Source organism: Cladophialophora bantiana (genome assembly GCF_000835475.1).
Source record: "Cladophialophora bantiana CBS 173.52 unplaced genomic scaffold supercont1.9, whole genome shotgun sequence".
NCBI lineage: Eukaryota > Fungi > Ascomycota > Eurotiomycetes > Chaetothyriales > Herpotrichiellaceae > Cladophialophora > Cladophialophora bantiana.
The window spans coordinates 274,585-285,559 of NW_015971583.1; the positions used below are offsets into that span (position 1 = coordinate 274,585).

At 50.6% G+C, this 10,975-nt stretch overlaps 6 protein-coding genes across 6 annotated transcripts; 3 read left to right on the top strand and 3 right to left on the bottom strand.

Annotated features, from left to right (window-relative positions):
* Positions 1 to 435: 435 nt before the first annotated feature.
* Z519_06391 (ribosomal protein L19) lies at positions 436 to 1,187 on the bottom strand (the record flags this gene model as incomplete). Its single annotated transcript, XM_016764131.1, has 2 exons — positions 436 to 944; positions 998 to 1,187. 2 exons carry the CDS (start codon positions 1,185 to 1,187, stop codon positions 436 to 438), a joined length of 699 nt encoding a protein of 232 aa, XP_016619213.1.
* A 216-nt stretch (positions 1,188 to 1,403) lies between these two features.
* Z519_06392 (uncharacterized protein) lies at positions 1,404 to 2,588 on the top strand (the record flags this gene model as incomplete). The annotated part of the gene is made up of 2 exons (XM_016764132.1): positions 1,404 to 1,521; positions 1,579 to 2,588. 2 exons carry the CDS (start codon positions 1,404 to 1,406, stop codon positions 2,586 to 2,588), a joined length of 1,128 nt encoding a protein of 375 aa, XP_016619214.1.
* Positions 2,589 to 2,995: 407 nt separating this feature from the next.
* On the bottom strand, positions 2,996 to 3,824 carry Z519_06393 (uncharacterized protein; the record flags this gene model as incomplete). Its single annotated transcript, XM_016764133.1, has 2 exons — positions 2,996 to 3,566; positions 3,613 to 3,824. The coding sequence occupies 2 exons, from the start codon at positions 3,822 to 3,824 to the stop codon at positions 2,996 to 2,998; spliced, it is 783 nt and encodes a 260-aa protein (XP_016619215.1).
* A 763-nt stretch (positions 3,825 to 4,587) lies between these two features.
* On the top strand, positions 4,588 to 5,394 carry Z519_06394 (uncharacterized protein; the record flags this gene model as incomplete). The annotated part of the gene is made up of 1 exon (XM_016764134.1): positions 4,588 to 5,394. The coding sequence occupies one exon, from the start codon at positions 4,588 to 4,590 to the stop codon at positions 5,392 to 5,394; it is 807 nt and encodes a 268-aa protein (XP_016619216.1).
* A 280-nt stretch (positions 5,395 to 5,674) lies between these two features.
* On the bottom strand, positions 5,675 to 6,834 carry Z519_06395 (uncharacterized protein; the record flags this gene model as incomplete). The annotated part of the gene is made up of 2 exons (XM_016764135.1): positions 5,675 to 6,534; positions 6,585 to 6,834. 2 exons carry the CDS (start codon positions 6,832 to 6,834, stop codon positions 5,675 to 5,677), a joined length of 1,110 nt encoding a protein of 369 aa, XP_016619217.1.
* A 1,827-nt stretch (positions 6,835 to 8,661) lies between these two features.
* On the top strand, positions 8,662 to 10,341 carry Z519_06396 (uncharacterized protein; the record flags this gene model as incomplete). Its single annotated transcript, XM_016764136.1, has 3 exons — positions 8,662 to 8,724; positions 8,780 to 8,964; positions 9,027 to 10,341. The coding sequence occupies 3 exons, from the start codon at positions 8,662 to 8,664 to the stop codon at positions 10,339 to 10,341; spliced, it is 1,563 nt and encodes a 520-aa protein (XP_016619218.1).
* Positions 10,342 to 10,975: the final 634 nt, after the last annotated feature.

Below are 10,975 nucleotides of genomic sequence, written 5' to 3' on the forward strand. Positions count from 1 at the left end.
CAGGGAAAAGCATAAAAGAGGAGAGAAATGAGTGAGAGGTGGAGAGTTCGAGGGAGCGAGGGGAGTGGGTGGTAGAAGGTATATATAGGATGGATTTGAAACTCAGTGAGAGTGAAGACAAGCGCTGTCGACTTGCACTAGAATGGCCCATGTGACAATCAAAGTGAACTGACGATGTGGGATTCTGAGGACATTCCGAGAGTATGTGAGAGAAAATTCAGCTGTGGGTGAAGTGGGTGATAATGATTTCTGTAGGAGCCTGAATCTTTTGGTACATTTCATCCAAGAATCGCCTTTTGCAGGAGGGAACACGCACTGTTGTCACACAAAACTGAAGCCGACCTGCCGACCTGAATCGAATCTGGGGGTTGTGGCTTCACGTTCCTTGAGAACCCGTTTCGAATACACGGACCTCGATCATCCCTCGGGGGTACATCATCTCTTTCCCTTCTTCGGTCTCGAACGTCCCAGTTGACTAGACGGTTTGCCGCCGGTTAACATGGCTCGCTGTCTCAGATACTGGTCAACCACTTTCTGCACACTTCCTATATCGTGCTCTGGTTTCCTCAAGTAGTAGATTCTCGCCCGCCTCTTTCTCTTCGGTGCTCTCTGGGCTATTTCCATGCTCTGCACCAATGGACTGTGCACCTTGATTTGCATTTCCATCCCTATCCCTGTCAAATGGTTGCGCAACAGGACGGACTTGTGAGGCCCCGAGCCTTTGATTGATAGTATCACCCCCGAGACCGGTTCGCCTGAGGTGAATGTTGCAAGCAGAATATCTCCAACTCTTGCACGGTCCTTGTTAGTCTTATCAAACAGTTTTTGCCGTGCGCCCGTGGGATCCAGAAGAGCCAATTGTCGATTGTCCACGACGGAGATGGGATCTTTGCAAGTCTCAGCCTCGGATCGCGGCGGATCGTGTATTACAATCTCTCGTTTTCCTAACAAAGAGGTCAGCACATATAGTGCCTCAATTAAGCGCTTTTTGATTCACCTCTGTCAGGTTTGAGTCTTTCCGGTATTTGAGACCAGTATTGCGATGGCAGATCGGAAGGGACGTCGAGCTTCTCGATTGGGCCGCGTTGTAGTGTGACTAGTGTGCGACGAAACTGTTGTGGCCGAAGGTCTGGAAAAAGAGACCGCCAGCAGCATATAGACATCCGTGAAGCAACCGTTTTCGACATGTTGAGGGACAGACTGTACTCAGCAGACAGTTTTAGGTCAATTGCAGGGAGGATGTCGGAGCTCAATCGCGGTCACTTTTGCAGAAGCAGAAGAGGAAGGTGGAGCGACTCGAACTTAGTCCTTGAGAAATTCATTTGGAGATTCAATCGCAACACAGCCACGCCCTGGCAGTTTTATCCAAACAAGAATTATCACTGCAGTTTAGGTCATTCCTCATGGCGCAGCCCAGTCAAAACTTACTCTACATCTGTAGAAGTTGTCGACCAAACATTTGCAGTTCGAATTGGTCAAAGTCGACACGATCATTCAGCGCCACACGGTCGAGGCCAAAAGGTACGCTCTTGTATTGAATTTATCCAGCTTAGAACTATTGATGTTAACAGCACAAAGTAATACCGGCTTTCAATCCCACATCCAATCCCGAGTTCGACAACCTCCTCCTGACATGGCGCCAAAAAGTCTTCATGCCAGCTGCCCTGGAAAACCATCATCGGGATCTCATTTACAAGGCATCGCGCCATCCGACCCTCACCAACGAACCGGGTGTCACAGTAACAATGGATGATGGTGAAGAGATCAAGCTCGAGCCAATGCACTTTTATGACAAGCCGAGTGTGAATAAGAGTATCCTCAAATTGGTGAGACTGCTTGACGGCAACCACAACGACACCGATTGGAACAATCTGCCTCCTTTCCTTCATGGCTTGGTCATGGCAAAAATCAATCTCCCTTCTAGTTTTTACGAGAAAATCACACGGAAAGCCTGTGAAGTGGGCAAAGAACGGATCATCTTGCGATGCGCGGAGAAGCCGACCGAAACAGGAATGAGGCTGTCGCGACAGGGAGTTGCCCGGGAATTAATGCTGGGTTTCCACAACCGTGCGGTTCTGGCGAATTTCCAGGGTGGTGAGCTTGACGCGGCTTCGCGGCGAGCCGAATATGTTGCACGAATGTTGGAAGACGAATTGCACGGAGGCGGTAAGCTGCCAAAAGGGGAGGTGGACGCGAGGAAGGATCCAGTCGTTCTGGCGGTGTTGCTGGAGCTTGCGGCTGCCAAAGCAATACACGCACACGGTGGCCAAGACCATGAGGGAAAGGTCGCCAACTATGCCACCAAGCTCCTTCACCTAGACAGCAAGGAGCTAGGTTCGGAACTCGAGCAACAAACAGAGGTAGAGCAGAACTACGCGTTGGTACAACTATTGCCAATACAGAATTCGATCAAATGGGCGCTGAAGGTCGACTCGGTCAAGAATCCCGATTTGCGGAAGCAGCTGGAGGTTAAACTGAGCAGCCTGACCAAGGTGGTGAATGACACCGCGCAAAGCATTCAGGAAAAAGTGGGAGACAGACCAAGAAGGAGTCTGATCATGTATGATCAGCTCGGTGAAAAGAGGTAGATGAGAGCCTCAGGCTAGAGTGCTACAGACGAAGCCCATGGTCCAGCAGTCTGTGCCATTCGTGCTGAAGCGGACATAGCTGGAGTTGAAGTTCATGACTGGATTCCTGAGCCTCTAGCTTCATGCCCTCGGATTTGTCCCAACCTATTGGGATATGTACAATTATTTCATGTCAATACAAAAATGTATGGTCTAAGAACTTTCCTTATGATGTGAGTGTCGACACAGAAGTTGATGAAGACCCGTTGAACGAAGTATTAATCACTCCGTATGCGTCTAATATCCCAAAATGCAGCCCGACCGCCGCGGACTTCCGCCAAAGCACCTAAAGAAGAGTGAAAAAAAAATGTCGCGAGCTCATATAACACAACACACCCAGACCATGCAGCTTGTCGGGGAATCCTATCCTATCTTTGTTGGGGAATGTCATCTCTACCTCCTCCCAAGGCCTCTTCAAATCGTGTCTTGAGTTGTGATAATACTTGTGCCCGATTGTCTTCCTCAACCATAGTTTCGTTCGATGTCTGCTTTCTTCTCTCCTTCCCCCGCTGTTGCCGCTCATCCATCGTATCCTCCCAGCCATTATCCATATTAACATCACTGTCCTCGCCAGATGGCCCCATAAAATCATCCTCATCTCCCACAGTATCAGTATTTGATTTTCTCTTTGGGGTTGCGCCTTGTGATTCTCTGCCACCGTAATAATCCTGAAGCTGTAGCCCGCTGAGATGCTCCAGTTTGTATTCCGCCTTGCCTTCGCCGTTCGTCGAGATTCGAATAACGTGACGTGAAAAGCTGGCGGTGACGAATGGTTTGACTTGAAGAAGGATTGCCCAAGCAAAATGTGCAAAAAGATAAGGACGGGCGGCCGAATCGAGATATTGGACCGTGATATTATGATGTATAGGCCAGAGTTCAGCTGCTTGCCGTTGAGGAATATGTGTAACATATTGAGGAGAATGAGCAGTCGTGGTTTCTCTGACCTTTGGGACGATAGCAAACCACCGGGTATCGAAACACTTACTCTGCCTTAGGCGGCCCGATATTAACGGAATCATTAATATCACCGACTATCGTGGTTCCATATCTTCCCATATAATTTTTTTTGATACCAGAGAAACTCATTCTCTGGTACGAGATGTGGCTCCTCAACAGCAAAAGAAAAATTGCTGATCGCGCAACGAGTAGTGTCAGGGGTGTTAGATAGTTGAGGCCAGGAATCTTGGATATGACCATGAGGAAATTCCCAATCTCGGAAGCTGGGTACAATAGGATACAGGTCTAGAAGAAACAATGTGTCGGCGAGAAGTTCATTGCTGGGTTATAAGGCGCAGAGCACATATTCGGACCACCGCCAACCATGAAGTAGGAGACCTCAGTTAAAATATCGTCTGATGGCAGCTCAACTGGCCGTTGTCCTGCCTGATCCAAGGTCGAACGCCCGGTATCGAAGGCATTACCAGCGATGATTTGACAGGCAAGCAGAGCCGTTTCGTAGTGTACGCCAAAGGTAGTGGTGCCTGCTACACGATCGAGACGTGAGAAGGATACCACTCCTTTAGTTGGGGCAGTAGGGGCTGGTAAACCGGATGGAGGATTCGAATGGGTGTTCGGAAGCGCAAATGTATTGGTGGAAGCGGGAAAGGGGCCATCTTGCCGAAAGATACGAGGTACGAGGTATGTGCAGAGTACTCCGTAGCGCGATGAGAGAGTGAGTTGAGCTGAGTGGATGGAGATGAGGGGAGGGGTTTTCTTTGGTCGCGGAGAAGCAGAAGCGCGAGCATAGGGCGGCATCACCCTTATCCCTAAAAGGGGAGAGTTCGGTGCAGTTTCACCCATTTTGGTCATTCAAGACCCTTCAACCCAGTCGCGTCGTCACCTTGGGTACGACCTCAATTAAGTTGTTTACTACCTACAATGACCGGACAATAACTCCCTGATACCTGCGCATTCTGCGCTCACTATCTTTCACCCCAGATTCCCAAAGCGGCTTCCCACGATGGCGAACCCTCCACCGTCTGACCCCTTCCTCGAAGTCCAAACCGACGTGCAGTCCACGCTCCAAAGCACCCGGCACCTGTTCTCCAGCTACCTCCGTATCCGCACGCTGTCTACATCTGCGACATCCCCAGAACTGCAACAGTCACGGGCGGAGCTGCGTTCTAACCTCGAAACCCTAGTGGCAGATCTCGCAGATCTGCTGGACAGCGTGAAAGCTGTGGAGTCGGATCCGTACCGCTTTGGACTAGATGTCGCCGAAGTGCAACGGAGGAGGCAGTTTGTTCAGGACGTGGGCGATGAGGTGCAGGGCATGAGGAGGGAATTGGAGGGCATCACTACGGATACACACATCGCTGGAGGAGTATATCCTACATCTGCCACTACCCGGCCCACCGCCAGCGGCGGTGGCGGCGGGGGCACAAGAGTACAGAGTGGGAAACTACCGAATCCCTCATCCTTTGAGGACGATCACGATGATGAAGACGACGACGACCCCTACCGGGCCTTCGAGGCCCAACAGCAAGAGATGATGATGCGCGAACAGGACGAGCAACTTGACGGCGTTTTCCAAAGCGTCGGTGTCTTGCGCGGCCAGGCTGAAGATATGGGTCGCGAATTAGAAGAACAAGGTGCTTTGCTAGATGAGGTAGACACCCTGGCAGATCGGGTGGGTGGGAAGTTGAGCGTCGGCGTGAAGAAGGTGGGTGAGGTGATTAGACGGAATGAAGATAGTGTGAGTAGTTGCTGTATTGGGGTGTTGATTGTGGTTTTGGTGATATTGTTGATTCTAGTAATTGTCATCTAAGGGCGAAGGATGGGTCCTATCTTTGGCTGAATTTCTCCAAGATCGATGGACGCACCTGGCTGCTGCTCAGGTCGATTCTCATTACGGATACAGGTCTTGAAGGAAATCAGGACCTCCGAACGGCTGATCGCGACCGGAGTACTAGGTGGCCGCTGGCGGAAGTCGCTGGACCCATCTGCGGACGCCCCGGACCGGAGAAAGCAAACTCTACCAAGCTGCTTTCATGAGTGACGATATCTCAAGCATGTCCAGACAATCCGGAACGGACCGGACTGATACCTCAACCGGTGCGCGGCTTCTTTCGCGGTCTGGCATTGTCCTCCTGTACCAACACCAACTCCGGAGCTTCGTCGTCATCTTCCTCATCCTCATGCTCGTCATCGTCGAAGTCAGTTTCTTCTGAGTGAGCCGACATGAAATAGTCCATGGCATCGGGCCATAGATCCTCTGCCAAAGTGGTGGCTAACTCCTCACCAGCCGGGAAGATCTCGACCTCCAACATCCCTTCAATATCATCATCGTCGCCCTCATCCTCGCCGTCCTCGTTCGTCTTCTTCGACTTCCCTGCATCGACCGCGCCGCGAAAGCCGAACCAACAGAAGAAACTCGGTTGGTAATCGTCATCTTCATCAAGCTGGACTATCTTTTCTCGGAGCTTCTCGTACTGCCACAGCGCCTCCCGGTCCACGACATCAATCACCTTATCTCCATTCTTCAGCTTCAGCGCTTCCTCTGCGTTGTACACGTCGACAGCGGCATCGAGAAGACCTTTTGTCAGGTCTTTCTTCTTTCCCTTCCATTTGATAGGAACCGGCTTCGAGACCAGGCTACCAGGTCCATCGTCATCGGCGCGATGTTCGAACTCCTTAATCAACGTGGTATTCTCTATGAATTCGTTGGGACCAAACTTGAAGGTGAACCGCAGGCTGCGAGGTTCGCCTTCGGTTTCAGACTGGATCTGATACCGATCAACAGAGAAAGACTTGATGGAGGCAATGAGCGCAAGGTCGTCCGGGGAGAAGGATTGTCGGATCTCCTCTGGTCCGGAGCCAAACACCGTGGGCCAGAAATCCGGAATTCGACGAAATAACGATTCCCGCTTTGAGTAGAGAGGCTGCGAGGAGAACTGCTTTCTTCGCACTAGATCAACGTCAGCATGTGCGGTAGACTCAATCCAGATGGCTGCATACAAGAGTCGAGCTCAACCTGGGCAAACTCTTTCTCTAGATCTCCAAGCTCGTTGAAAATCGCAGTGAGATCATCTAGAGGTATCGCCATCTTGCGAAACCCAAGTGATGAATTAGAGAAATACCACTGAATATTGGCACGGTCAAGGCTTCGTTCGATTGCACTGGGTACACCGCAGCTTGCCGCAATCACAAATTTCAGAATATTCTGCCATGTAAAATTCGAAGGCGGTGAAGAAGTAAAGGCGGTCATTTCTGCTGCGCCGGTGCTCCGTTTTTCCGCTCCGGTTAAGTTTTGGTATGCGAAGCGTACCCAGAGCAGCCCCGAGTATTTTCGATCACCTATTTGTCCCATGCCGCCTACACCTGGCTAAAGTTGACCAATTTCTGTTGCGCATACATTCCCCATCTCGACATTGGGGGTACTGTAAAAGCTGAAGCGAGCACAGAGTATCCAAAGCACTCCGTACAAGTCTGTAACGCCACTTTACCCGAATGCGAGGAGATCGACATGTCTTGGTGTCCATACAACGACCTGCGTGGCTGCATGCAAGCATTGTTTTTATCACAATGCTGTGATTGAGGCTTTAGTGAGCAGCTAATCCCCATCGACACAAGGAGAACATATCTTGTGGCGATGTGATAAGCCCCTGCCCATCTCTTTTTTAACCCCCTTTCCCTCAGCATTTCAGACCCTGGACTCGGCAAGACGTTTTTGGTCTCGGAGTGGGCTGGTTCCCGGGTGCATTCGCTTTGTTCCTTCGCCACGTTGCTTGCAGGGTTCGTAAGTAGGCGAAGAGCAATGTCTCGAGTCTAGAAAACTGCAAAAGCGGTGAGAACCTTCTGGAGCAAAAGGGAGGGATGTTTTTCTGGGTGCCTTCGCTTCTCTGCTTGAGGCGGTAAGTGGGACATGCAACAGCACACTGATTTTCATGCAGCATACACGGTGATCGTCCCTTGTCTGGTTGCTAGGCTGGCAGTTATGTAGGGCCACCACTTGCACCCTCTCAGCTTGGAAGAGTTCAGAGGGCCTACTCCCATCCTGAAAGTCACACCCTCGTTCCTGGATAAAGCAACCAACGGCTAACTGTCGACTAATTCTGCATGTCTTCACGCCAACAAGACTGCGCCATCGTTAATTCTGCAGCCTGCATTGCTCAGACAGTCGATATTGGCAGTCACCTCTGCCGCATTCCCGATGCAAGCATTCTTGGCTTTGATCGGTACAAGAAACTTATCGTTCTCGAGAGGGGTTCGTTGGGGTTGCTTTCTTTGAAATAAGCTCAATCGACTCAACACGGACAGGCACCCGGTAAGGCTTGAAATCACCCGGAACAGCGTTCCCCAGCAAGGGCCGCTCCCGCAGATAGTGGCGCTTTTGTAGCAGGAACTACCCCCTACCGGCAATGCACCGCGCTGATCCGCGTCTCGACTTGGGTGCTGCTTATTGGCGGAGAGTTCCCCTGGAAAAAGCCCTGAGATAATGTCCTTCTCTACCCAGTAGCCAGTCTGACACCACCTGTGTCAGCTTCTGGTGTTGTTCTTTGACATGTAAGGGTTTCCTAGGGGTCTCCCAAGCTTAAGCTCGTCATTTGACGCTGGCCGAATCCTCAAATACGGATTGTCGGACAAGGTTTGGAAGACCAGGGTCCATGCAGCCTCCCTGGTCCACCTACCCAGGTATTGTTGCTGTTGCTCGAACTCTGTGGAGAACCCCGAGCAAGATCCAGGGTATGGGCCTCTCAGGTTTGAACTCCTCGAAGTCAACATGTGCGGCATGCTAGCAAAGCCGCGGTAGGAAATCAGGCTAACTTCAAGCCCTGGCTCTTTCACACCTTTCACACCCTTCGCGCCTGCCTCGTCAAGCTAGTGTGAGGAGACAACACTCGTCTCGCTACGAGGTTACCATGTGTGAAAGCCAATACATGCTCCCGATAGGAGAACAAGGAAGACTCAAGTACCGCACACCCGCGCCCATATCTGTTCGGTCTTCTCCTGCGCAGGCGGTTCTTTCTTTCGCGTCTGTTTCACAAAGTTTCTTCACCCTTTTTCCTGTACATCGTCGCCAGTCATCGTCAAAATGACCGTGTACAGTTCAGATGCCGCTGCTTTGGAGGCAGCAGGAAAGAAGCAGGTGTTGAAGGTAAAGCCGGCTCCGCAAATGCGCTTCGTCGTCTGTCGCTAACTTCTTTCGACAGCGAGAATGGAACTTCTGGGCCTTGCTGGGTATGTCAGCATGCACTCTTTGCACATGGGAGGCTACGAGTGCTCTGTTTGCTGGTGCTTACAGCAATGGCGGTCCTGCCTCTGTTGTATATGGATTTATCGTGTCTGTGCTGGGGACGCTGTGCATCGCAGGTTCTTTTGCCGAGATGGCTTCGATGTATGGCCCTAAATCTCCTTTTTGGGAGGGGGGAAAGAATAAACGGCTAACTGGTTTTCTAGCTCGCCAATTGCGGGAGCTCAGTACCACTGGAGTGCTGAGCATTCGCCTGTCAGATGGCGTGCAATCATTAGCTATGTGCAAGGCTGGGTTACCATTACCGGATGGGTCGCAGCTGTGGCATCTGTCTGTTTCTTGATTGCGACCATGATTCAAGGTGTCGCGGTTCTCAACTATTCTGGCTACGAAGCGAAGCGGTGGCATGCAACACTGATGATGATCGGATTTGCTGGAATTGCCGCACTTGGAAACACCTACGGCAAGAAATTTCTGCCCCTTTGGGAGACCTTGGGAGGGTTTCTACACGTGCTATTCTTCTTCATTGTCTTTATTGCCATTCTAGCCACAAGCACTAAGGCCAGCAACAAGGATGTTTGGGGTACATTCATAAACGCCGGCGGCTGGAGCAGTGATGGTGTCAGCTTTTGCATTGGGTTCCTTACACCGGCATTCGCACTTGCGGGCGTGGATGCGGTCGTCCACATGAGCGAAGAAGCATACAATGCTCCCCTCAATATTCCTCGTGCGATGATTTGGTCAGTCACAATCAATGGCTTGGCTGGCTTCGCATATATTATCACCATCCTTTACGCCATCACCGATACCGATGCGGTTTTTGCAACCCCTACTGGATACCCTATTATCGCCGTTTTCCTGCAAGCCACCAACAACCAGAAGGCTGCAACCGCAATGATAACCGCCGTCATCATTGTCTTCACCATGAACCTCTTTGGGTGCACAGCGTCAGTTTCCCGACTTATCTGGGCCTTTGCGAGAGATCATGGTCTTCCATTTTCAGGCTTGTTCTCACATATCACACCCTGGAACAAATGCCCAACCAACGCCGTCCTCTCAATTTTTGTCTCGGTCTCCCTTCTCTCTCTCATCAACATTGGATCTACAACTGCTTTCAATGCCCTAATCTCTCTGACGACGCTGGGCTTTTACTTCTCGTACGCGATCCCGACCGTCATGTTCGCTCTTCGCCGTTACAACACATCCAACCCCATCAATTTTGGGCCATGGACAATGGGGAAGTTCGGTCTGCCTATCAACGTCCTTGCGATCGCATTCTGCATTTTCCTCATCATTTTCTTGCCCTTCCCGCCTTATCTTCCAGTCACTGGACCGAATATGAACTATGCCTCTCCTGTGTTCGGATTTGTCATGATTTGCGCAACTCTCAACTACGTCCTACGAGCTCGCAAGAAGTTTACTGGTCCTATCAAGGAAGTCAGCAGCGAGGCCAGCAGTGAGGAGGTTGTCCATGAGTCTGTCATTCCAGAAAAGCAGACTGCAAGCTCGGAGTCTTCCTAAAGGAAATCGTTTCAGGGTATCCTTTCGAGATCAGCTCAATTTGGAACCCTTTGGCCTGTCTCTGGACACTTCACATTCTATCAGGGCGCACGATGATGTGGAAAGGAAAAGTCCAAGGTTATTTTTCTCAGATTCTCAGTCTGCCTTGTTGTATATACGCTCGTACATACCTTCTCATCTGCTTCGAACAACCCCGATGCGAAATCCAAGTCAAACCTAGAAAGATCTGATATTTCACCCACACTCGAGCGCTCTTGTCACTCATTTCATATTTCTTGTTGTATCTTGTTCGTGCGGGACAATTTTATGCATGCAGGGTTTCGGTTTCTCGACTGCGATTCCTGTTTCACAAAGCTGAGTTGTCGACCATCATAGCAGCACTGAAAGGAGGTGATCACTCCCTTGCTTTGCTGTCGGGCACAAGTTGAGATCTCAAAGATTATCGCACATCCCAACTGATTGCACAAAATGGTGGCTAACATGATCCGCGTGATGTAGTCCGGAGGACCCTATCATACTATTATACTGGGTGTTCCGTGAATTTCTTTCAGCACAAACACCAGCATATGGTAGGATCAAATTTCCCTGGCTGTCTGAAGGGTATAAAGATGACCTCCATATTTGTGACAGCGAC